This window comes from Hemitrygon akajei, chromosome 6 (assembly GCF_048418815.1).
Source record: "Hemitrygon akajei chromosome 6, sHemAka1.3, whole genome shotgun sequence".
Classification (NCBI taxonomy): Eukaryota; Metazoa; Chordata; class Chondrichthyes; order Myliobatiformes; family Dasyatidae; genus Hemitrygon; species Hemitrygon akajei.
Window position 1 is genome coordinate 7,112,773 of NC_133129.1, and position 24,733 is coordinate 7,137,505.

The 24,733-nt window shown below is 43.3% G+C and overlaps 1 protein-coding gene across 7 annotated transcripts in view; it reads left to right on the forward strand.

Annotated features, from left to right (window-relative positions):
• Window positions 1-24,733, forward strand: part of LOC140728834 (nipped-B-like protein) — a 499,555-nt gene that overhangs the window by 438,048 nt on the left and 36,774 nt on the right. For all 7 annotated transcript variants that reach the window (XM_073047823.1, XM_073047821.1, XM_073047826.1 and 4 more), the window contains 3 exons: window positions 1,552-1,742; window positions 13,737-13,844; window positions 21,114-21,314. In XM_073047823.1, coding sequence (XP_072903924.1) covers window positions 1,552-1,742; window positions 13,737-13,844; window positions 21,114-21,314 — 500 coding nt within the window. The remainder of the gene's footprint in view (window positions 1-1,551; window positions 1,743-13,736; window positions 13,845-21,113; window positions 21,315-24,733) is intronic.

Sequence of the window (24,733 nt, forward strand, 5' to 3'; positions counted from 1 at the left end):
ATGGGGTGTTAGCTTTCATAAGTCGAGGGATAGAGTTTAAGAGTCGCGATGTAATGATGCAGCTGTATAAAACTCTAGTTAGGCCACAGTTGGAATACTGTGTCCAATTCTGGTTGCCTCAGTATAGGAAGGATGTGGAAGCATTGGAAAGGGTACAGAGGAGATTTACCAGGATGCTGCCTGGTTTAGAGAGTATGGATTATGATCAGAGATTAAGGGAGCTAGGGCTTTACTCTTTGGAGAGAAGGAGAATGAGAGGAGACATGATAGAGGTGTACAAGATATTAAGAGGAATAGACAGAGTGGACAGCCAGCGCATCTTCCCAAGGGCACCACTGCTCAGCACAAGAGGAAATGGCTTTAAGGTAAGGGGAGAGAAGTTCAAGGGGGATATTAGAGGAAGGTTTTTTACTCAGAGAGTGTTTGGTGCGTGGAATGCACTGCCTGAGTCAGTGGTGGAGGCAGATACACTAGTGAAGCTTAAGAGACTACTAGACAGGTATATGGAGGAATTTAAGGTGGGGGGTTATATGGGAGGCAGGGTTTGAGGGTCGGCACAACATTGTGGGCCGAAGGGCTTGTAATGTGCTGTACTGTTCTATGTTCCTCTAAGGGCAGTATACCTAAGAATAGCCAAAACCATAATTTAAAATTAAATATTGGTGGGCTCAATGGCATGGAAGGGGAGGAGAGCACAGGAGAGGTTATTAAAGACTCCAGAATATAAAACAGGACAGAGTTTTGAAAGAGTCTAGCTTAAGGCAACAGAGGGATGACTTTGAGAGGAGAGGCAGTGACTGCAACGCGGACGGTGTCGTATTTAAATACAGTAAATGTAACAAGTTTATTGTGTTTATAGCACCAATCAAAATTGGTGTATGCAATGTCATGGACACCACAAATTTTCTTTCTCATCCTGATTACTCCACCTTAACCCTCTTACTAATCAAGAACCTACAATTTTTCCCTTAAATACAACTAAAGACATGATCATTACTGTTTGAGCAGAAATAGACATTCCCCTAGTGATTCTGCTGTTGCTGTTGCTCTTAACTCTACCTGAAGTGATTCTACTTCATGGTTTTCAAACCCAAGATCCTTTCTCTCTACTGCTTTTATTATCAGGACTGTACCTTTTCCTTTTACATTTTATGCATCTCTTCTAACAGTTACGTGTTTTAGAAGTTCAGTAGTTTCAGTTCTGATAGGAGATTTAGTTTCCATATTTATTTAATTATTTGATTTTAAATTGCTTCACTGGGATTCATTATGGTGTCTCTGAGTCAGTAGTGAGATAATGTAATCATAGTGCTACAGTCCTGGCATGGAATTCAGCCACGATCTGTTTATGAATAGTGAGTGATGCTGACCTTTGAGTGGGAAAACAATTTAACAGCAATGTTTCAATGACAGGCTGTGGACAATTAACGGAAATCTCAATAAAAGGAGAAACATAATATTGATGTAAGATATCTACTGGACTTTGCATTTAGATTTACAGAGCCATAGACCAATACAGCACAGATTGAGTTATGTATTTTATTCCTGCAGGGAAGAAAGTGGCCAAACAGGAAGATCTGAAGGAAATGGGTGATATTTCCTCAGGAATGAGCAGTTCCATCATGCAGCTCTACCTCAAACAGGTTCTGGAAGCATTTTTCCACACACACTCTCCAGTTCGCCACTTTGCACTTAATGTCATCGCTTTGACGCTAAACCAGGGACTCGTCCATCCTGTTCAAGTAAGCTGTTTTTGTATATTGCATTGTAATTAAATGCTAGGTTCTGCATTTAAACATTAGCCACTGAGCCTATAATTGTGGTCATCTATTACACTAGTTTGTATTTAATCACTCAGCGGCTTTGGGCTATTGCATCCCTATTGGTATAAAGGGAATCTCTTTAAATATCTCTTATTTCCATGCTGTCATCTCTCATCCCTGTAGGTTGACTCTTCGAGTGATGTCTGGCTTCTTTTAAATATGAGGTCTGGGACTCAACAAGTTCAAAGTAAATCTATTATCAAAGTACATATATGACACCATATACAACACTTTTCTTGTGGGCATACTCAATACATCCATAATTGAATAATCAGTTAATGACCACACCAACTTGGTTGTTTAACCACCGTGCAAAAGACAGCAAATTGCAAATACAAAAGAGAAAAAGAGAAATAATAATAATAAATAAATAAGCAACATGATATGAAAGAGTCCTTGGAAGTGAGTTCATAGGTTATGTGACAATTTTAATGATGGGGCAAGTGAAGTTATCCTCTTTGGTTGAAGGGCTTGATGGTTAAAGGGTAATAACTGTTCCTGCACCTGATGGTGTGGGTCCTGAGGTTCCTGTACCACCTTCTTGATGGCAGCGGCAAAAAGAGAGCATGAACTGGGTGGTGGGGGTCCCTGATAATGTATGGTGCTTTCCTGCGACATCGCTTCATGTAGATGTGCTCAGTGCTGGGGAGGAGTTTACCAATGATGGACTAGGCCGTATCCACTATATCCACTTTTGGAGGATTTGTCATTCAAGAGTGTTGGTATCTCCATACCGGGCTGTGATGCAGCCAGTCAATATACTCTCCTCCACACATCTATAGAAGTTTGTCAAATTTTTGGTGTCATACAAATCTTCGTAAACTGCTAAGGAAATAGAGCTAATACCATGCTTTATTTGTAATTCTCCTTGTGTGCTGGCCTAGCACAGGTCTTCCAAAATGATAAATGAAAATGAGAGATTCTGGCAGTTTTGGCAGTTGGACTGTGCAATCAAGTCAATCAAGATTTGAATAGCTCAGCAGAAAGCTGTTGATTAGACAATCAAGATTTGAATAGCTCAGACTCAGTAGAAAGCAGCTGATTGGGCAATCAAGGTCAGGTGACCAAGCAGTTTGAAAAGCCCAAACAAATAAATAGAGGGTTACCTCAAGCGGAGCAGCCTGTGGAAAGCGGCCAGTGAGTAAGTGGGCCAGTGAAGGAGTGGAGATTTGAGGCTTTGACTCGAGAGGCTTTGAGGAGAAGAGGCGGAGGACGAGCTTGTTCCCAGTTAGTCTTTACAATGCCTGCTGAGACGGTGATGTGCCTCTCCTGTGAGATGTGGCAGTCTTGGGGGAACTCCTCTCTCCTGCAGAGTCACATTTGCCAGAAGTGCTTGCTGCTGGGCGATCTGGAAGACTGTGTGAGGAATCTGGAGCAGCAGCTGGATGACCTTTGACTCATAAGGGAGAATGAGGCAGTCATAGATGAGAGCTACAGGGAGGTAGTCACACCTAGGCTGCCGGAAAAAGGTTGTTGGGTGACAGTCTGAGGGGGGGAAAGCGAAGGAGAGTAGACAGGTAGTGCAGAGTACCCCTGTAGCCATTCCCCTGGATAATAAGTTTACCGTCCTGGATGCTGTTGGTGAGGATGACCGACCAGGGGTGAGCCACGGTGGCAGGGCCTCTGGCACTGAGTCTGACCCTGTGGTGCAGAAGGATGGGACGGAGAAGAGGAGAGCTGTCGTCATTGGAGACTATAGTCGGGAGCAGACAGGAGATTTTGTGGACGTGAGAAGGAAACCCGCATGGTTTGTTGCCTCCCGGGTGCCAGGGTCCGGGATGTCTCTGACCGGGTGCACGACATCCTGGTACGAGAGGGAAAGCAACCAGAAGTCATGCTACATGTTGGGACCAATGACATAGGCAGGAAGAAGGATGAGGTCCTGAAGTGTGAGTTTCAGGAACTAGGCAGAAGGCTGAAGAACAGGTCCTCAAGGGTGGCGTTCTCAGGATTGCTGCCAGTACTACATGATAGTGATGGTAAGAATTGGAGGAGATGGCACTTGAATGCGTGGCTGAGGAGTTGGTGCAGGGGACAGGGTTTTAGATTTTTGGACCATTGGGATCTCTTCTGGGGAAGGTGGGACCTGGACAGATTGAATGGGTTGCACCTGAACTCGAGGGGGAGCAATATCCTTGCTGGTAGGTTTGCTAGCATGGTTCAGGAGGGTTTAAACTAATTTGCAAGGGGGATGGGACCTGGAGCGATAGAGCAGTGAAAGAAGTGCATGGAGTAAAGCCAGACCTAACATATAGAAAGGCTTTGAGGAAAGAGCAGCAGAATAAAGGGATTAAAGGTAGTAAGGTAGAAGGGCTGAAGTGTGTGTACTTCAATGCAAGAAGCATCAGGAACAAAGGTGATGAACTGAGAGCTTGGATACATACATGGAATTATGATGTCGTGGCCATTACGGAGACTTGGCTGGCACCAGGGCAGGAATGGATTCTCAATATTCCTGGATTTCAGGGCTTTAAAAGTGATAGCGAGGGGGGGAAAGGGGAGGAAGGGTGGCATTACTGGTCAGGGATACTATTACAGCTGCAGAAAGTGTGGGTAATGTTGCAGGATCCTCTTTTGAGTCAGTATGGGTGGAAGTCAGGAACAGGAAGGGAGCAGTTACTCTACTGGGGGTATTCTATAGGCCCCCTGGTAGCAGCAGAGATACCGAGGAGCAGATTGGGAGGCAGATTTTGGAAAGGTGCAAAAATAACAGGGTTGTTATCATGGGTGACTTTAACTTCCCTAATATTGATTGGCACTTGATTAGTTCCAAGGGTTTAGATGGGGCAGAGTTTGTTAAGTGTGTCCAGGATGGATTCCTGTCACAGTATGTTGACAGGCCGACGAGGGAGAATGCCATACTAGATCTAGTATTAGGTAACAAACCAGGTCAGTTCACAGATCTGTCAGTGGATGAGCATCTGGGGGACAGTGATCACCGCTCCCTGACCTTTAGCATTATCATGAAAAAAGATAGAATCAGAGAGGACAGGAAAATTTTTAATTGGGGAAGGGCAAATTATGAGGCTATAAGGCTAGAACTTACGGGTGTGAACCGGGATGATGTTTTTTCAGGGAAATGTACTGTGGACATGTGGTCGATGTTTAAGGATCTCTTGCAGGATGTTAGGGATAAATTTGTCCCTGTGACGAAGATAAAGAATGGTAGGGTGAAGGAACCATGGGTGACAAGTGAAGTGGAAAATCTAGTCGGGTGGAAGAAGGCAGCATTCATAAGGTTTAGGAAGCAAGGTTCAGATGGGTCTATTGAGGAATATAGGGTAGCAAGAAAGGAGCTTAAGAAGGGGCTGAGAAAAGCAAGAAGGGGGCATGAGAAGGCCTTGGCGAGTAGGGTAAAGGAATATGTGAAGAACAAAAGGATGACAGGAGTGAAGGTAGGACCGATTAGAGGTAAAAGTGGGAAGATGTGCCTGGAGGCTGTGGAAGTGAGCGAGGTCCTCAATGAATGCTTCTCTTCGGTATTCACTAATGAGAGGGAACTTGATGACGGTGAGGACAATATGAGTGAGGTTGATGTTCTGGAGCATGTTGATATTAAGGGAGAGGAGGTGTTGGAGTTGTTAAAATACATTAGGACGGATAAGTCCCCCGGGCCTGACGGAATATTCCCCAAGCTGCTCCACAAGGCAATGGAAGAGATTGCTGAACCTCTGGTTAGGATTTTTATGTCCTCGTTGTCCACGGGAATGGTACTGGAGGATTGGAGGGAGGCGAATGTTGTCCCCTTGTTCAAAAAAGGTAGTAGGGATAGTCCAGGTAATTATAGACCAGTGAGCCTTACATCTGTGGTGGGAAAGCTGTTGGAAAAGATTCTTAGAGATAGGATCTTTGGGCATTTAGAGAATCATGGTCTGATCAGGGACAGTCAGCATGGCTTTGTGAAGGGCAGATCGTGCCTAACAAGCCTGATAGAGTTCTTTGAGGAGGTGACCAGGCATATAGATGAGGGTAGTGCAGTGGATGTGATCTACATGGATTTTAGTAAGGCATTTGACAAGGTTCCACATGGTAGGCTTATTCAGAAAGTCAGAAGGCATGGGATCCAGGGAAGTTTGGCCAGGTGGATTCAGAATTGGCTTGCCTGCAGAAGGCAGAGGGTCGTAGTGGAGGGAGTACATTCAGATTGGAGGGTTGTGACTAGTGGTGTCCCACAAGGATCTGTTCTGGGACCTGTACTTTTTGTGATTTTTATTAACGACCTGGATGTGGGGGTAGAAGGGTGGGTTGGCAAGTTTGCAGACGACACAAAGGTTGGTGGTGTTGTCGACAGTGTAGAGGATTGTCAAAGATTGCAGAGAGACTTTGATAGGATGCAGAAGTGGGCTGAGAAGTGGCAGATGCAGTTCAACCCGGAGAAGTGTGAGGTGGTACACTTTGGAAGGACAAACTCCAAGGCAGAGTACAAAGTAAATGGCAGGATACTTGGTAGTGTAGAGGAGCAAAGGGATCTGGGGGTACATTTCCACAGATCCCTGAAAGTTGCCTCACAGGTAGATAGGGTAGTTAAGAAAGTTTATGGGGTGTTAGCTTTCATAAGTCGAGGGATAGAGTTTAAGAGATGCGATGTAATGATGCAGCTCTATAAAACTCTAGTTAGGCCACACTTGGAGTACTGTGTCCAGTTCTGGTCGCCTCAGTATAGGAAGGATGTGGAAGCATTGGAAAGGGTACAGAGGAGATTTACCAGGATGCTGCCTGGTTTAGAGAGTATGGATTATGATCAGAGATTAAGGGAGCTCGGGCTTTACTCTTTGGCGAGGAGGAGGATGAGAGGAGACATGATATTAAGAGGAATAGACAGAGTGGACAGCCAGCGCCTCTTCCCCAGGGCACCACTGCTCAGTACAAGAGGACATGGCTTTGAGGTAAGGGGAGGGAAGTTCAAGGGGGATATTAGAGGAAGGTTTTTCACTCAGAGAGTGGTTGGTGCTTGGAATGCACTGCCTGAGTCAGTGGTGGAGGCAGATACACTAGTGAAATTTAAGGGACTACTAGACAGGTATATGGAGGAATTTAAGGTGGGGGGGGGGGTTATATGGGAGGCAGGGTTTGAGGGTTGGCACAACATTGTGGGCCGAAGGGCCTGTAATGTGCTGTACTATTCTATGTTCTATAACACTGAGGAATTTAAAGTTGCTGACCCAGATGAGGACTAGCTCATGGACCTCTAATCTCCTCCTCCAGAAGTCTATAATCAGCTCCTTGGTCTTGCTAACGTTGAGTAAGAGGTTGTTATTGCAGCACCACTCAGTCAGATTTTCAATCTCCCTTGTATACGTTGATTTGTTACTACCTTTGACTCGTCCTATGACTGTGGTGTCATGAGCAAATTTAATATGGCATTGAATAGGGACCCAGCAACCCCTGATTTAACCCTAGCCTAATCACAGGACAATTTGCAACAGTGACAGTGAGAAAAGCTATCATGGCTTGTAGCGGGGTCTGGACTAGCTGGAAAAATGGACTAAAGAATGGCAGATGGAATTTAATGCAGTCAAGTGCGAGGTATTGCACTTTGTTGGAGCCAACCATTGTAGGTCTTACACAGTGAACGGTAGGGCACTGAGCAGTGTGGTAGAACAAAGGACTGGGAATACATGTCCATAATTTGTTGAACGTGGCACCACAAGTAGATAGGGTCATAAAGAAAGTTTTTGGCACATTGGCCTTCATAAATCAGAGTATTAAGTACAGGAGATGTGATGTTATGTTGAAGTTGTAGTAGATACTGGTGAGGCCTAGTTTGGAGTATTGTGTGTAGTTTTGTTCACCTACCTACAAGAAAGATATAAATAAGGTTGAAAGAGTGCAGAGAAAATTTACAAAGATATTGCCTGGTCTGGAGGACCGAAGTCATAAGGAAAGATTGAATAGGTTAAGACTTTATTCCTTGGAACAGAGAAGATTGAGGAGAGATTTGATGGAGGTTTACAAAATTATGAGAGGTATAGATAGTGTAAATGCAAGCAGACTTATTCACTAAGGTTGGATGGGACTACAGCGAGAGGTTTGCCAAAGTAAATTAGCACGTTCCTCAGTTTTCCCAGAAGCTCACACCATTGTTGCTCTCTGTCATCCGTGCCAGCAACTCCTTCCAATTTACTTGACCAACTCCTCTCTCATACCAGTGTAATTTCCTTTACTCCACCGAAATACTGCTATGTCAGACTTTACTTTGCCCCTATCAAATTATCAACCCATCCCTTTTGCGCTGGTCATATTTCCCCCAGAAGAGATCCCAATAATCCAAGAACCTGAAGCCCTGTCCCCTGCACTAGCTTAGCCACGCATTTATCTGCCACATCAGTCTTTTTTCTATCCTTACTAGCATGTGGCACAGGTAACAATCCAGAAATTTGCACACCAAATCTTCACTGGTGCAGCCAGGTTTTAGAAGTCACGTAATTAGTTAAATGGAGATCTGTTTTTTGAGACCTGCGTGCAGACAATAAATTGTTTATGCCAAAAATACACCCGTATCTGGAAGGTCCAACTGCTGGTGAGTACTGACTGCAAAAATTATGAAGGCAAAAGAACACTGCAAGCAACTCCACAAAATGGTTATTGAAAAGCACAGGTCAGGAGATGGGTACAAGAAAATTTCCAAATCACTGATGAATATCCCTCAGAGTACAGTTAAGTCAATCATCAAGAAATGGAACGAATATGGCACAGCAGTAAATCAGCCTATTAAACCTCCTCAAAAACTGAGTGATTGTGCAAGAAAGGGACTAGTGAAGTAGACCAACAAGAGACATATGACAACTCTGGAGGAGTTACAAGCTTCAGTGGCTGAGATGGGAGACTGTGCATACAGCTGTTGCCTGGGTGTTTCACCAGTTGCAGCTTTATGGGAGGGAGAGTAGCAAAGAGAAAGCCACTGTTGAAAAATACTCACGTGAAATCTTGGCTAGAGTTTGCCAGGTGGTATTTGGGAGATTCAAGTCAGCTGGAAGAAAGTTCTGTGGTGCGATGAAACCAAAATTGAGCTTTTTTGGCAATTACACTAATCATTATGTTTGTTGTAAGCCAAACACCACACATCATCAGAAACACACCATCCCTAACATGAAGCCCTGTGGGGATGCTTCATTGTCACAGGTTCTGTAATGCTCGTAAATTGAATTGAATTGACTTTATTATTTACATCCTTCATGTACATGGAGGAGTAAAAATCTTTACGTTACATCTCCATCTAAATATGCAATATGAAATTATAGTAATTTATAATATTATGTACAACAGATTTGTCAGTATAATATAGTAATACAGTCATGTCAGCATGAATTAAGCAGTCTGTTGGTCCTGGCTTTTAGGCTGCGGTAGCATTTCCCAGATGGTAGCAGCTGGAACAGTTTGTGGTTGGGGTGACTCGAGTCTCCAATGATACTTGGGGCCCTTGGTTTTTGCGACATTGAGGGAGAGGTTGTTTTCATGACACCACTGTGTCAGAGATGACTTCTTCCCTGTAGGTCACCTCATTATTGTTTGCCATTAGGCCAATTAATATAGTATCGTCGGCAAATTAAATTAGCAGATTAGAGCTGTGGGTGGCAACACAGTCATGGGTATACAGTGAATAAAGGAGGGGACTTAGCTACACAAGGCAGGGTCAAGGTCGAGGTCCCTGAGCCCAGGGGTGGGGGGTGTTTGATTATGGTGTTGAATGTTGAACTGTAGTCCAAGAACAGCATTCTCACATAAGCATCCCTCTTCTCCAGATGTGTAAGGACGGTATGTAGAGCTGTGGTTATTACATCATCTGTCGGTTGTGTTGGTAGGCAAATTGTAGGGGGTCCATTGTGGGTGGTAGCATGCTACAGATGTAGGCTTTGACCAGCCTCTCAAAGCATTTGCTTATTATTGAGGTGAGTGTGACAGGGTGCCTGTCGTTCAGACATGTCATTCAGGCATACCGTGGTCTTTTTAGCTACAGGAACAATGGTGGATGTTTTGAAGCAGAAGGGCACTCTACACTGGGAGAGGAAGAAATTTAAAATGTCTGTAAACACACCTGTCAGTTTTGCCATGCACATTCTGAGTACTCACCTTGGGATGCCGTCCAGTCCTGAACTGCCCACTTGTTGGAAACACCTGCGTACTTCGGCCTCAGAGATGTCCAACCTGCCGGTCACATCATCTGCAGGTCTCCTCGGGTTCAGTATTGGCGTCATCGAATCGAGCGTAAAAAAAAAATATTTAGCTCATCTGGAAGAGGCAGCGATGTTGGAAACTCCACTGTGTTTAGCTTTGAAGTCTACGATGGGGTGCAGATCTTGCCATAAGCTGTATGTGTTGTTGGTGGAAAGATGTGTCTTGTCCCTGTATTGTTGTTTTGCTGTCTTCATGACTTTGTGTAGATGGTAGCTGCGTTTCTTGAGCTCTTGCTGATAACCAGCAACGTAAGCTCTGTGTCGCGCAGTAAGTGCTGCTCGCATAGAACTGTTGATCCAGGGTTTCTGGTTTGGATAGACCCTGACAGATTTCTGGGGAACAACATCCTTGATGCACTTCCGATGCAACTGGTGATCCCTTCCGTGATAGACATCCTCATCATAGAAGACTTTCCAGTCAATGTCATCAAAACAATCCTGTAGCATGAAGGTAGAGAATAAAATGAATGCAGCAAAATACAGGGAAATCTTGACGGAAAACCTAATTTGGGAGAAGATTTGTTCTCTAGCAGGACCATGACCCCAAGCAAAAAGCCGAAGCTACACAGGAATGGCTTAAAAACAACAAAGTTAATATCCTGGAATGGCCAAATCAAAGTCCAGACCTCAATTTAATTGACAGTTTGTGGCTGGACTTGAAAAGGGCTGTTCACTCATGATTCCCATGCAATCTGACAGAGCTTGAGCAGTTTTGTAAAGAAGAATGGGGAAAAATTTCAGTGTCCAGATAGAGACCTATCCACTCAGACTCAAGGCTATAATTACTGCCAAAGGTACATCTACTAAATACTGACTTGAAGGGAGTGAATATTTATGCAATCACTTATTTTGTGTTTTATGTTTGTAATTAATTTAGATCACTTTGTAGAGATCTGTTTTCACTTTGACACAATAAAGTCTTTTTCTGTTGATCAACATCAAAAAAAGCCAAATTAAATCCATTGTGATTCAAAGTTGTAAAATGAAAAAAATTAGAATTTCTGGGAGGAAGAGTGCATTTTATAAACTCTGTATCTAGTTAGTCTACACTTTCCTTAAGTCTTCTACTGATTACATAAATCATAAAAATTTGAGGTTCCAGTTCTGATCACTGGTGCACAGCTCACCAACCTGAAAAAGAGCCACTTGTACCTGGTCTATTTCCTCTTGGCCAGCAAATCTGGTATTCATGACAGTAAGTTACATCTTACACCATCAGCTTGTCCTTAATTCTTGTAGAATTTTGCAGGATTTCCACTCGGCATTATGTTACCATTTTAGTCTGTGGCTTCAATTTTAGTCTTACATTTTTTAATATTATTTAGCATATTTCTGAAACATCTTAGGGTTTTCGTTGATTCAATGTGTCAGTATTTTTCATGCACTATTTTTGCCTTGTTAATTTTCTTTTTAAATTTCGCCATTGCACTTATACTTCCCTAAACTTCCTATGGGGTTGAGATCTACATTTGCCATTTTGCCTTATCCTATCCATTAGCTTCTTGACATACAAGGGCATGTAGATGCAGGAGTTCTCTGATTTTCTTTCCTGGCATGTATTTTGTCTGAATCTTCAATGATTTGAGCAGTTTGCAATATCATCAGCATAGAATCTGGTGGGTTTGATGGAAGAGAGTCTAGTGAAAGGCATGTTGATGTGCTGGGATAAAGGATCATCCAGCTGTGCTCCTAGTCACTAAGACTGAAACACAATGTTGTGGGCCAAAGGCCTTTGACAAGGTTCTGCACAGAAGGTTAGTTAGGAAGGTTCAATCGTTAGGTATTAATATTGAAGAATAAAAATGGATTCAACAGTGGCTAGATAGGAGATGCCAGAGAGTAGTGGTGGATAACTGTTTGTCAGGTTGGAGGCTGGTGACTAGTGGTGTGCCTCAGGGATCTGTACTGGGTCCAATGTTTGTCATTTACATTAATGATCTGGATGATGGGGTGGTAAATTGGATTAGTAAGTATGCAGATGATACTAAGGTAGGTGGTGTTGTGGATAATGAAATAGGTTTTCAAAGCTTGCAGAGAGATTTAGACAAGTTAGAAGAGTGGGCTGAAAGATGGCAGATGGAGTTTAATTCTGATAAGTGTGAGGTGCTACATTTTGGTAGGAATAATCCAAATAGGCCATACATGGTAAATGGTTGGGCATTGAAGAATGCAGTAGAACAGAGTGATCTAGGAATAATGGTGCATAGTTCCCTGAAGGTGGAATCTCATGTGGATAAGGTGGTGAAGAAAGCTTTTGGTATGCTGGCCTTTATAAATCAGAGCATTGAGTATAGGAGTTGGGATGTAATGTTAAAATTGTACAAGGCATTGGTAAGGCCAAATTTGGAGTATTGTGTACAGTTCTGGTCTCCGAAGTATAGGAAAGATATCAACAAAATAGAGAGAGTACAGAGAAGATTTTCTAGAATGTTACCTGGGTTTCAGCACCTAAGTTACAGAGAAAGGTTGAACAAGTTAGGTCTTTATTCTTTGGAGCGTAGAAGATTGAGGAGGGACTTGATAGAGGTATTTAAAATTATGAGGGGGATAGATAGAGTTGACGTGGATAGGCTTTTTCCATTGAGAGTAGGGGAGATTCAAACAAGAGGACATGAGTTGAGAGTTAAGGGGCAAAAGTTTAAGAGAACACGAGGGGGAATTTCTTTACTCAGAGAGTGGTAGCTGTGTGGAACGAGCTTCCAGTAGAAGTGGTAGAGGCAGGTTCGGTATTGTCATTTAAAGTAAAATTGGATAGGTATATGGATAGGAATGGAATGGAGGGTTATGGGCTGAGTGCGGGTCAGTGGGACTAGGTGAGAGTAAGCATTCGGCACGGGCTAGAAGGGCGGAGATGAACTGTTTCCGTGCTGCTATGGTTATATGCTTAAAGGCCTATACAGGTCTATGTTTTGAGTTAACCAATGCACAACACTCTTCCTTTCAGTCAGAAGGTGGTGGACCTTTGCCTTCACCATCTAGAGGGATCAGGTGATTTATAAGCTCCAAACCATCCTGAATTGGAAATACAATTTTGTTCCATCATCCTTGGAGTGTATAAGATTGAGAGGAGATCGGATAGAAATATACAAAATTCTGAGTGGTATAGATAGAGTAAATGCAAGCAGGCTTTTTCCACTGGGGTTTGGTGGGACTACAACTAGAGGTCATGGGTTAGGGGTAAAATGTGAAACGTTTAAGGGGAACATGAAGGGGAAATATCTTCAAAGGTTTGTATGAGAGTGGAAACGAGCTGTGAGCACAAGTGGTGTCTGTAAGCTCAATTTCAATATTTAAGAGAAGTTTCGGTTGGTAGGTAAATGTTTTGGGGTATGTAGGGTAATTGTCCCATTGCTGGTTGATGAGAGTTTAAATGATTCAGCACAGACTAGATAGGAAGACAACCACTGGGTCTAAATCTATTTTAAAGGCAGTTGGGATGGACATTTCTGCCAAGTTTGCCAGTAGCAGTCATACCTTCAGTGATTTTTGTTTTAAAAAAGACCAGGTGTCATTAGTGCTTCCCACAGAAGGAATTTAAAGGTATTGATCAAATGATGCTGGAAGATATTGCAGATCTACAGTTAGATATATTGTGTGTTTGGAGGAGCCAATGTTCACATGACAGTGCTAGTTCCTTTGGTTGTGTTATCGGGGCGGGAGGTACTTTTAAAGTAATACTGATGAGCTGCTGCTCTACATCCTTTGCTACTCATGTTTTTCTTTTGTTCCTTTTACACAGTGCGTGCCATATCTGATTGCCATTGGAACAGATCCAGAATCTACAATGCGTAACAAATCAGATCAACAGCTGGTGGAAATAGATAAAAAGTACACTGGATTTGTACATGTGAGTTGTTTTCTCTCAATGCCAGGTTCCTGTCAATTAGGTGTCAGATGTGGCTCAGATGTAAGATTCTGAAAAACTTGCATGGTTGATGGGAGAGCACTATGACCTCTGGTCAATGGCAGAGTAGTATTGAAATTACCTTGATGAGTTGCTGCGGTCTGAAAATGGAGCCTGACTTTCTAGCAATTGTCATAAAACATCTTTTACCGGAAGGAGGGTCGTCAAATCTGGAACCATTTTATGAGTGACAGTTGATAAGAACCTGATAAACAGGAGTAGGCCACTCAACTTCTCAAGCCAGCTTCTTCATTCAATAAGATCATGGCTGATCCGATCTTGGCCTCAACACTGCTTCCCTGTTTTCATGCCTTATAGTTCAAATACATCACTCTCCACTGCAGATGAGTTGACTCTAACCTGTACCCTCATTGATTCACGGTCAGAGCATTTGCTGATGACACTAAATTAGGTGTCTTGTGACAGTGAAGCAGATTACAATAAATTACAAAGAGATTCCGATTGGTTACGCAGATGGGCTGAGGATTGGCAAATGAATTTCAGCTTAGGTAAGTGTGAGGTGATGTATTCTGGACATTCAGACAAGAGTAGGACCCACACAATGAATAGCAGGGCACTAATGAGTGTTGTGGGACAGAGGGAGTCTGGAGTACAAGTGTATTATTTACTGAAGACCTCCATGCAAGTGGACCGGGTGGTGAAGGTGTTTAGAATGCTGACCTTCATTAGGGCATCAAGTTTAAGTTGTTGTCTCAAGATAGCGGCATGCATGGACACAGCAGCCACTCTGGTTTCCACCAACGGTGAAATTTCTTGTCCTGTTCATCTTTTCTATGACAGAAAAGATGAACCTTAAGAACACTAAAATCTGCATTTAATAAGATCATGGTATACAGTAAGAACAAAGGTATACAAACCATAATAGGTTGTAAGTCAACCTTGCATATCAGCAGCTGCAAAGCCTCCCTTCTTGATAGGTTTGAATGCTTTCTAAGTACTATTTGATCAGTTGAATAATGTGATATTGGAAAGCCCTTCTCTTCCTGAGGAACAAGAGCCCTGTCTGGCTGCTGCCTGGGTGAGGAAGACCCTAGCCAGGGTAAACCCATGCAAAGCTGCAGGAGCTTTCACTCTCTCCATGGCAGTCATAGATACGCATTGGAGAATAGTCCTGAAGTCCACAGTCATCTCTTTTGTCTTGTCCATGTTGAGAGTCAGGTTGTTGTTTAACAAGCCTCCTTACGCAGCCAATTGAACACACAACCCTGGGGAGCATTGGTGCTCAGTGGTGATGTAGGTTGAGATGTTGCTGCCAACTCTGACTGATTGGGTCCAGTTACAGAGAGGGTTGTTAAGTCCCTACGAGGACCAGACAACATACCTGGTCAGGTCCTGAGGAACTGTGTGGCCCAGCTAACAGAGGTCTTAATGGATATCTTTAATATCTCCCTGAAACAGCCCACTATTCCTGCAGACTTCAAGGCAGCCATCATCATTCCGGTGCCAAAGAGAGCAATGGTAATTGGCCTAAATGATTGTGACCCAGTGGCACTAATTTCACCAGTCATGAAATGCGTTGAATAGCTGATAATGGATATAAAATCCCACCTTCCAGCCTTTCCAGTTCACCTACCGCTCAGGCCAGTCCACTGATGATGCCAAAGCCTCAGTCATCCACTCCATCCTGACCCACCTCGTAAACAATGCCTCATTCGCCAGGATATTGTTTGTCGACTTCAACTCAGCATTTAACACAATCATCCCTCAGTGATTGGTGGGTCTTCTTTGGGACTCAACATCCCTCTCTGTAACTACATCTTGAACTTCTTTACCTCATCAGCAACAATAATGAGTTGACATACAGAGAGGAGGTAAAGAGGCTTGTCAAATCTGAGTCTCAATGTGGGCAAGACAAAAGAAACACTGAGGACTTCAGGATCACTCTCGATTGCATATCAATATCTCTGCCGTGGAGAGAGTGAAAGTTCCTTGAAGTGCATATTATGGATGATCTAACCTTGACCCGCAACACTAGTCAAGAAGTTACAGCAGTGTCTACACTTTAAGGAGATTGTGGTGTGCAAAGCACCCCGCCTTCTTTTTAATAACTTTCTACAGGTGCAGCAACAAGCATGTCCTGTCTGGCTGCATCATTGTCACATGGAAGCTGCAGTGCATCGGCCCCAAGACGGTAAAGACCACCAAGAGGATCATCAGGGTCTCTCCCTCTCCCTTCTCACCCCCCCCCCCCCCATTTGTGACATTTACTGGGAGTGTTGTAGACAAAGGTCCTGAAACATTTTTGGGATCTTTACCACCCATACTATAATCTCTTTGACCGTTTACCATCAGGAAGAAAATACAGGAGCATCTGGACTAGGACTGCCAGACTGGGTAACAGCTTCTTCACTCAGGCTTGAGATTAATGAATACTCTGCTCCCACTGAGGTCTCATCGCTAGGACAGCAAGTTGTTTGCTGAACTATTTACTGTTTACCTGTGCTGCACTTTGCCACATGTATTTTGAATTATATTATTAACTTATTTATTATATAATAATTTGGTTTATATGTTGTGCGGATTCACGGTGGTCCGAGAAATGTTTCCTTTGGTTGTGTGTATGTAGAGGACAAACTTGAACTTGAAGACGTTATCCAGATTGTTGATGAGGCTGCACTTGGAGTATTGTGCCAGGTCCAATCCTGACCTTGGATGCTCTCTGTATGAAGTTTTCCGTGTGACCCTACAGCTTGCACCAACGTCCCAAAGTTCAAGTCCCTGAAAGTGGGTGTATCTCACAAACAAGTGAAAATCAGCAGATGCTGGAAATCCAAGCAACAAAAAAATACTGGAGGAACTCAGCAGGCCAGGCAGCATCTAGGAAAAGAGTACAGTTGACATTTTGGGCTGAAACCCTTCGCCAGGACTGGAGAAAAAAGCTGAGGAGCAGATTTAAAAGGTGTGGGGAGGGAAGCACAAGGTGGTAGGTGCAACCTGGAGGGGGAAGGATAAAGTAAAGAGCTGGGAAGTTGATTAGTCTCATTCATGTACCAATCCAAAATTCTATTAAACGTTCAAATCGAGATTTTCATGTGCCACTTGCACTGGAAGCTTGCTCCACACTCTTATGGCCCTCTGAGTGAAGAAGTTTTTCTTCATGTTCCCCTTAAACTTTTCACCTTTCACCCTTAACCCATGAACTCTAGTTACAATCCCACCCAACCTCAGTGGAAAAGGCCTGCTTGCATTTACCCTGTCTGTAACCCACATCATTTTGTATACCGCTATTAAATCTCAATCTCCTACATTCCAAGGAGTAAGGTCCTAACTTTTCAATCTTTCCATATAACTCAGCTCCTCCAGACCCAGCAATTTCTTCTCTGCTCTTTCAACCTTATTTCCGTCATTCCTGTAGTTAGATGACCAAAACTACACACAATACTCCAAATTAGGCCTCATCAATGTCTAAACAATTTCAACATAATATCCATCTCCTGTACTCAGTACTTTGATTTATGAAAACCAATGTGCCAAAAGCTTACTTTACAAACCTATCAACCTGTGATGCCACTGATAATGAATTTATGGATTTGTATTCCCAAATCCCTTTGTTTTACAACATTCTTCAGTGCTGTACCACTCTACCCTGGTTGATCCTCTCAAAGGTCCTCCTTCACACTTGTATGTATTAAATTCCATCTGCCATTTTTCAGCCCATTTTTCCAGCTGGTCCAGATCCTGCTGTAATCTTTGATAGTCTTCCTCACTTGTCCAATACACTCCAAATCCAGTTAACCACATTATCATCCAGGTAGTTGATATGGATGACAAATAAAAACAGCGCTGATCCCTGCGGCACTCCATTGGTCACAGGCCTGAAGTAAGAGAGGCAACCATCTACTATCACTCTCTGACTTCTCCTGCAAAGCCAATGTCTAATCTAATTTACTGTCTGAATCGTCTTGACCAACCTTCCATTTGGAACCTTATCAGATGCCTTGCTGTAGACAATATCCATTGCCTTATGTTCATCAACTTTCCTGTTAACTTCCTTTGAAAGCTATAAATTTGATTAGACGTGACCTACCACACACAAAGCCATGCCAACTTTCCCTAATCAGTCCCTGTCTATCTGAATACTCGTATATCCAGTCCCTTAGAACAGGGTCACCAATCTTTTCTGCACTGCGGACCGGTTTAATATTGACAATATTTTTGCGGTCCAGCCGATGGGGGTGGGGGGGGGGGGGTGTTAATCACGACCAGAATATAGGTGATAAGTCAACTATAAGACACTTACTTGTAAGTGGCTAATACACTCAATTTTGTTTCTAAAAGGGTTTATCTAACGAATTTAATATTAAACATACAGCGCCTATTTTCCTCGCATGAATATAGTGATAAGTCAATTGTTAGTCACTTACAAGTCAATAGCATCATAATATTTTAAGTAACGTTTGGATATTAAACACAGTGCATATTTTCCTCATATGAACGTATAAAATCAATGCAACACACCAATATCGTGGAATCAGTGGGAGCCCTGGGCTTGTTTCCCTGCAACAAGACAGTCCCATCGAGGGGTGATGGGAGACAGCGATACTCGAAGGGGGTTCCTTATGTCCAGTCTATTCCGCAATTTAGTTTTCGTTGCATTCATTGCAGAAAACCTCGCTTCGCAGAGATAGGATGTTGGAAATAGAAGCAACGTTTTCAGTGCTTTCGTGGCTATCTCAGGATATTCAGCCTTGACTTTGATCCAGAATGCCGGCAGAGATGTTATGTCAAACATACTTTTCAACCCACCGTCATTTGCAAGCTCGAAGTGTTGATCTTCTTCCCACGCTGACATGGATGATTCACTGGGGACATTCACAAATGGGTCATGAACCCATTCCTTTGCACGTCTTGGGTCATTTGCGGTTGGGAAGTAACACTCGAATTCTGTCAACAGTGAAGATATGTAATCGCGCACCAGCTGTGAGAAGGATGGTGCAGCCTCAGTCTCTCCCAAAATCCCAGCTAATGTTGGGGACATGTCAAATATGCCCTGTCCACTCGCCATCCCCACAGTTCGAGTTTGGCTTTGAAAGCAGACGCTTTATCTGCCAACTTGAAGACAATTGTCATTCTCCCCTGAAGTGACAAATTGAGTTCATTGAGCGGGTTGAAGATGTCACACAGATAAGCGAGTTTTGCTATCCACTCCTCATCACTGAATTGTGCTGCCAGTGGTGACTTTTTTCCTGAAAGAAATCTCTGTAGCGGCTCTTTTAACTCAAAAACCCTGGCCAGGGCTCTGCCCCTTGATAGCCACCTGACTTCAGTGAGTAAGAGATGGCATTTGTGCTCTGCATCCATTTCCTCGCAAAGCTGCTCAAACAGACGTGAGTTAAGGGTTTTTGCTTTGATAACTTCAACAACGTCACTCAATACGCTGTTAAGATCAGGTGACATTTTTCAGCTAGCAAGCATTTCCCTGTGTATGACACAGTGTGTAGACTGGCATTCAGGGGCAACCTCTTTGACTCGGGTAGTGAAACCAGACAGCCATCCAGTCATAGCTGCGGCCCCGTCTGTGCATACTCCAACACAGAATGACCAGTCCAGTTTGCCTGACATGTAGTCATTCAAAGACTTGAATAGTTCTACCCCAGTTGTGTTAGTTGGCAGCAGCAGTGCGCACAACATATCCTCGTGCACATAGTCTTGAAATATATATCGCACATAAACCAGCAGTATTACCTTGTTGTCGATATCAGTAGACTCGTCGACCTGGATAGCATACCATGGTGACTCGTTAAGCCGTTCCAACAGCTGTGCTTCGATGTCCTCCGCTATGTCATCGATTCTTGAAATTGTGGTAGCTGAAAGAGAAACCTGTGCCATCTTGTTAGCTGCAGCTTCTCCCAACAGTTCACGGCACATGTCCTTGGCAGCAGGCAGAATGAATTCTTCACCAACAGTGAAAGTCTTCTTAGTCTTAGTAATACGGCTAGCCACTAGGTATGATGCTCTCAGAGCAGCAGCATTTGTGGAGGTGGTGGCTCTCAGCACTTACTTCTGTCCCACTTGCTCATGTTTTTTTCCGCTCAGAAAACTCAACGGGTTTGTCTTTAAGTGCAGGGTGCTTGGATTCAAGGTACTGAAGCAGTTTTGAGGGCTTCATTGCCTCATTAGACAGCTTGTCTCCACATATCACACACGGGGCTTGGAGCGTGCGAGTCACTGGTCGCATTAAAGCCATATTTTATGTACGACTTGTCGTATTTTCTGTTGAAGGAAGATTTTTTTTTGCAGTCTCAGCCTCAGCTGTCTGCGTTATCATCATTGTTAGGCCTTTTATGTCCCCTACCACCTCTTCCAAAGAAACTCTCAAGCAACATTTGTTTTTTACTCATCGAGTAGTTGTAGGTTAATGACCGACTGATATCCTCGTGTGCATTCAAGTACAACAGTGGGTATGACGAAATGAGGAAAGATGCAGCTGACTCATATTGTTTCATATCGCCAAATCAATATCATTTCCTCATGGCCCAGTAGCACATGCTCTGCGGCCCGGTGGTTGGGGACCACTGCCTTAGAATACCTTCCAATAACTGTCCCACTGATAATGTCAGGCTCACTGGCCTATAATTTCCTGATTTATTCTTGGAGCCTTTCTTAAACAGTGGAGCAACATTAGCTATCCTCCAATCCTATGGTACTTCACCTCATAAAGGATGATTTAAATATCTCTGTTAGGGCCCCTGCAATTTCTGCATTTGCCTCCCACAGGGTCTGAGGGAAGACCTCATCAGGCCCTGGGGATTTGTCTACCCTCATTTGCATCAAGACAAAAACACCTCATCCTCTGTAACCTGTACAGCATTCATGATCTCACTATAGGTGGCATTACCTAGAGAATGCACATTAAAACTGATTTCTCCCCCCCCCCCCCCCGGAAAAAAAACAAGGGGAAATGAGGAGGGGTTATCTTGAACAGCAAGTTCTTGTTTTCTGAAGTAAATTTCAGTCGTAATTTTCAAAAGGCATGAAATGGAAAATAAAAATGGAGAGGAAGGGTAGTGAAATGGGGCTCATTGTGAACCGTGCAGTTTTACAGATCTCTCTAAGTTGCAGTCATGCTTTTCAATGTGTCATAAACTTGTAAGTAAAATAATGTGATGATTTTAATTAGTGTTTGTTCTAATTGAAAACTTGTTTGAAAGACAATAAGAGGTATTAATGTGTTACATAATATTTTTCCAGATGAAAGCAGTAGCAGGGATGAAGATGTCATACCAGCTTCAACAATCCATCCACTCTGAAGTAAAGGATATAATCCGTGGCTTCCGACAGGAGGAGAACGTGACAGCTTTGTGTTCACATCTCTACTGCATGATCCGAGGAAACCGACAACATCGACGCGCCTTCCTCATTGCCTTACTCAACTTATTTGATGACAGTGCAGTAAGTTAACAATACCCATGGAATTAGAATGATGAGCTTCATTTTTGTTAAATGTGTGATTTACTAAGATTGTTCATGTCAATGCTGAAATGGCTAGCACAAGAGTTTTAAGACACAGTTTTAAGGTACTTGGAAGGAGGTACAAAGGGGATGTCAGGGATAAGTTTTTTATGTAGAGAGTGGTGAGTGTGTGGAATGGGCTGCCAGCAACTGTGGTGGAGGCGGATACAATAGGGTCTTTCAAGAGGCTCTTGGATAGGTACATGGAGCTTAGAAAACTAGAGGGCCATGGGTAAAACTAGGTAATTTCTAAAGGAAGTACATGTTTGGCACAGCATCGTGGGCTGAAGGGCCTGTATTGTGCTGTGGGTTTTCTATGTTTCTAACATCAGTCAGGTATCCCATCACTTAATTATTTGAGCAACACACACAAAGTGCTGGAGGAACTCAAGAGTCCAGTCAGCACCTATGGAAAAAAGTACAGGCTACGTTTTGGGCCGAGACCCTTTGACAGGACTCTGCTGTATAGTCTAAGGGTAGATAAATCTCCTGGACCAGATGGAATGCACCCTCGTGTTCTGAAGGAAGTAGCAGTGGAGATTGCGGAGGCATTAGCAATGATCTTTCAAAAGTCAATAGATTCTGGCTTGGTTCCAGAGGACTGGAAGATTGCAAATGTCACTCCGCTATTTAAGAAGGGGGCAAGGAAGCAAAAAGATAATTATAGACCTGTTAGCTTGACATCGGTGGTTGGGAAGTTGTTGGAGTCAATTGTCAAGGATGAGGTTACGGAGTACCTAGAGGCATATGACAAGATAGACAGAACTCAGCATGGTTTCCTTAAAGGAAAATCCTGCCTGACAAACCTAGTGCAATTTTTTGAGGAAATTGCAAGTAGGCTAGGCAAGGGAGATGCAGTGGATGTTGTGTATTTGGATTTTCAGAAGGCCTTTGACAAGGTGCCGCACATGAGGCTGCTAAACAAGATAAGAGACCATGGAATTACGGGAAAGTTACATACGTGGATAGAGCGTTGGTTGATTGGCAGGAAACAGAGAGTGGGAATAAAGGGATCCCATTCTGGTTGGCAGCCGGTTACCAGTGGTGTTCCACAGGGGTCCGTGTTGGGGCCGCTTCTTTTTACGTTGTGTATCAACGATTTGGATTATGGAATAGATGGCTTTGTGGATAAGTTTACTGATGATACAAAGATAGGTGGAGGGGCCAGTAGTGCTGAGGAAACAGAGTCTGCAGAGAGACTTGGATAGATTAGGGGAATGGGCAAAGAAGTGGCAAATGAATTACAATGTCGGAAAGTGTACGGTCATGCACTTTGGTAGAAGAAATAAACGGGCAGACTATTATTTAAATAGGGAGAGAATTCAAAGTTCTGAGATGCAACGGGACTTGTGCGTTCTCGTGCAGGATACCCTTAAGGTTAACCACAGGTTGAGTCGGTGGTGAAGAAGGCAAATGCAATGTTGGCATTCATTTCTAGAGGAATAGAGTATAGGAGCAGGGATGTGATGTTGAGGCTCTATAAGGCACTGGTAAGACCTCACTTGGAATACCGTGTGCAGTTTTGGGCTCCTTATTTAAGAAAGGATGTGCTGACGTTAGAGAGGGTTCAGAGAAGATTCACTAGAATGATTCCGGGAATGAGAGGGTTAACATATGAGGAACGTTTGACCACTCTTGGACTGTACTCCTTGAAGTTTAGAAGAATGAGGGGGGACCTCACAGAAACATTTTGAATGTTGAAAGGCATGGACAGAGTGGATGTGGCAAAGTTGTTTCCCACGGTGGGGGAGTCTAGTACAAGAGGACATGACTTGAGGATTGCAGGGCGCCCATTCAAAATGGAAATGCAAAAAAAAATTTTAGCCAGAGGGTGGTGAATCTGTGGAATTTTTTGCCACGGGCGGCAGTGGAGGCTGGGTCATTGGGTGTATTTAAGGTAGAGATTGACAGGTATCTGAGTAGTCAGGGCATCAAAGGTTACGGTGAGAAGGTGGGGGAATGGGACTAAAGGGAAGATTGGATCAGCTCATGATGAAATGGCGGAGCAGACTCGATGGGCCAAATGACTGACTTCTGCTCCTTTGCCTTATGGACTCCTTCCGAAAAGTCTTGGCCCAAAACGTTGACTGTACTTTTTTCCATTGGTGCTGCCTGGCCTGCTGAGTTCCATCAGCATTTTGTGCGTGTTGCTCAGAGTATTTTAGAAGATGTAATTCTTGAATAGTTCCAGTGGACTGGACGGTAGTATTGAACAACAGGATTTCAGATATAGAAGGGAGGAAGCCACAGAAAAGATGGATGGAAATGCAAAATAAAAGTAGAATAAAATTAACAACTGCTACGAATTCTCATGAAAATGATACTGGTTTATTGAATAGCATAAGGATTAAGTTATTAGGAGAAAATTATTCCAATCCTTCCAAGGAAGCTGGGGAAACTAGGCCATTTGTGAGTCTGCTTTGCCAATTCCTCATGGCTGATCCATTTTTCCTCTCAGCCCCAATCTCCTGCCTTACCCTATATCCCTTCATGCCCTGACCAATCAAGAATTTGTCAACGAGTGCCTTAAATATACATAAACGGTTGGCCTCCACAGTTGCCTATGATAACGAATTCCACAGATTCACCATTCTTTGGCTAAAGAAATTTCTCCTCATCTTCTAAAAGAGCGCATTTCTATTCTGAGGCTGTGTCCTATGGTCTTAGACACTCCCACCATAGGAAATATTGTCTTCATGTCCACTCTATTAAGGCCTTTCACCATTCAATAGTTTTCAATGAGATCACCCCTATTTTTCTGAATTCCGGTGAATGCAGGCCCAGAGCCATCAAATGCTCTTTCTGTGACAAGCCATTCAATTCTGGAATCATTTTTATGAACATCCTTTGAACCTTCTCCAGTTTCAGCATATGCTTTCTGGGGCCCAAAACTGTTCGCAATATTCCAAGTGAGGCCTTACCAGTGCTTTATAGAGTTTCAACATTACATCTTTGTTTTTATATTCTAGTCCTCTTGAAGTGAATGCTAACATCACATTTTCCTTCCTCACTACAGGGTTAACCTGCAGATTAACCTCTAGGGAATCCTACACAAGGATTCCCAGTCCCTTTGCACCTCAGGGTTTGTATTTTCTCTCCATTTAGAAAATAGTCAATCCTTTCATTTCGTCTTCCAAAGTGCACAGCCATACACTTCCTGACACTGTATTCCATCCACCACTTATTTGCCTTCTCCAAATCTGTCTAAGTCCTTCTTTAACCCCTCTACTTCCTAAAACTACCTACTCTTTAACCAATCTTCACATCTTCTGCAAACTTTGCAACAAAGCCATCAATTCCATCATCCAAAACATTGACACATAATCTAAAAAGAATCGGTCCCAGCACAGAACCCTGTA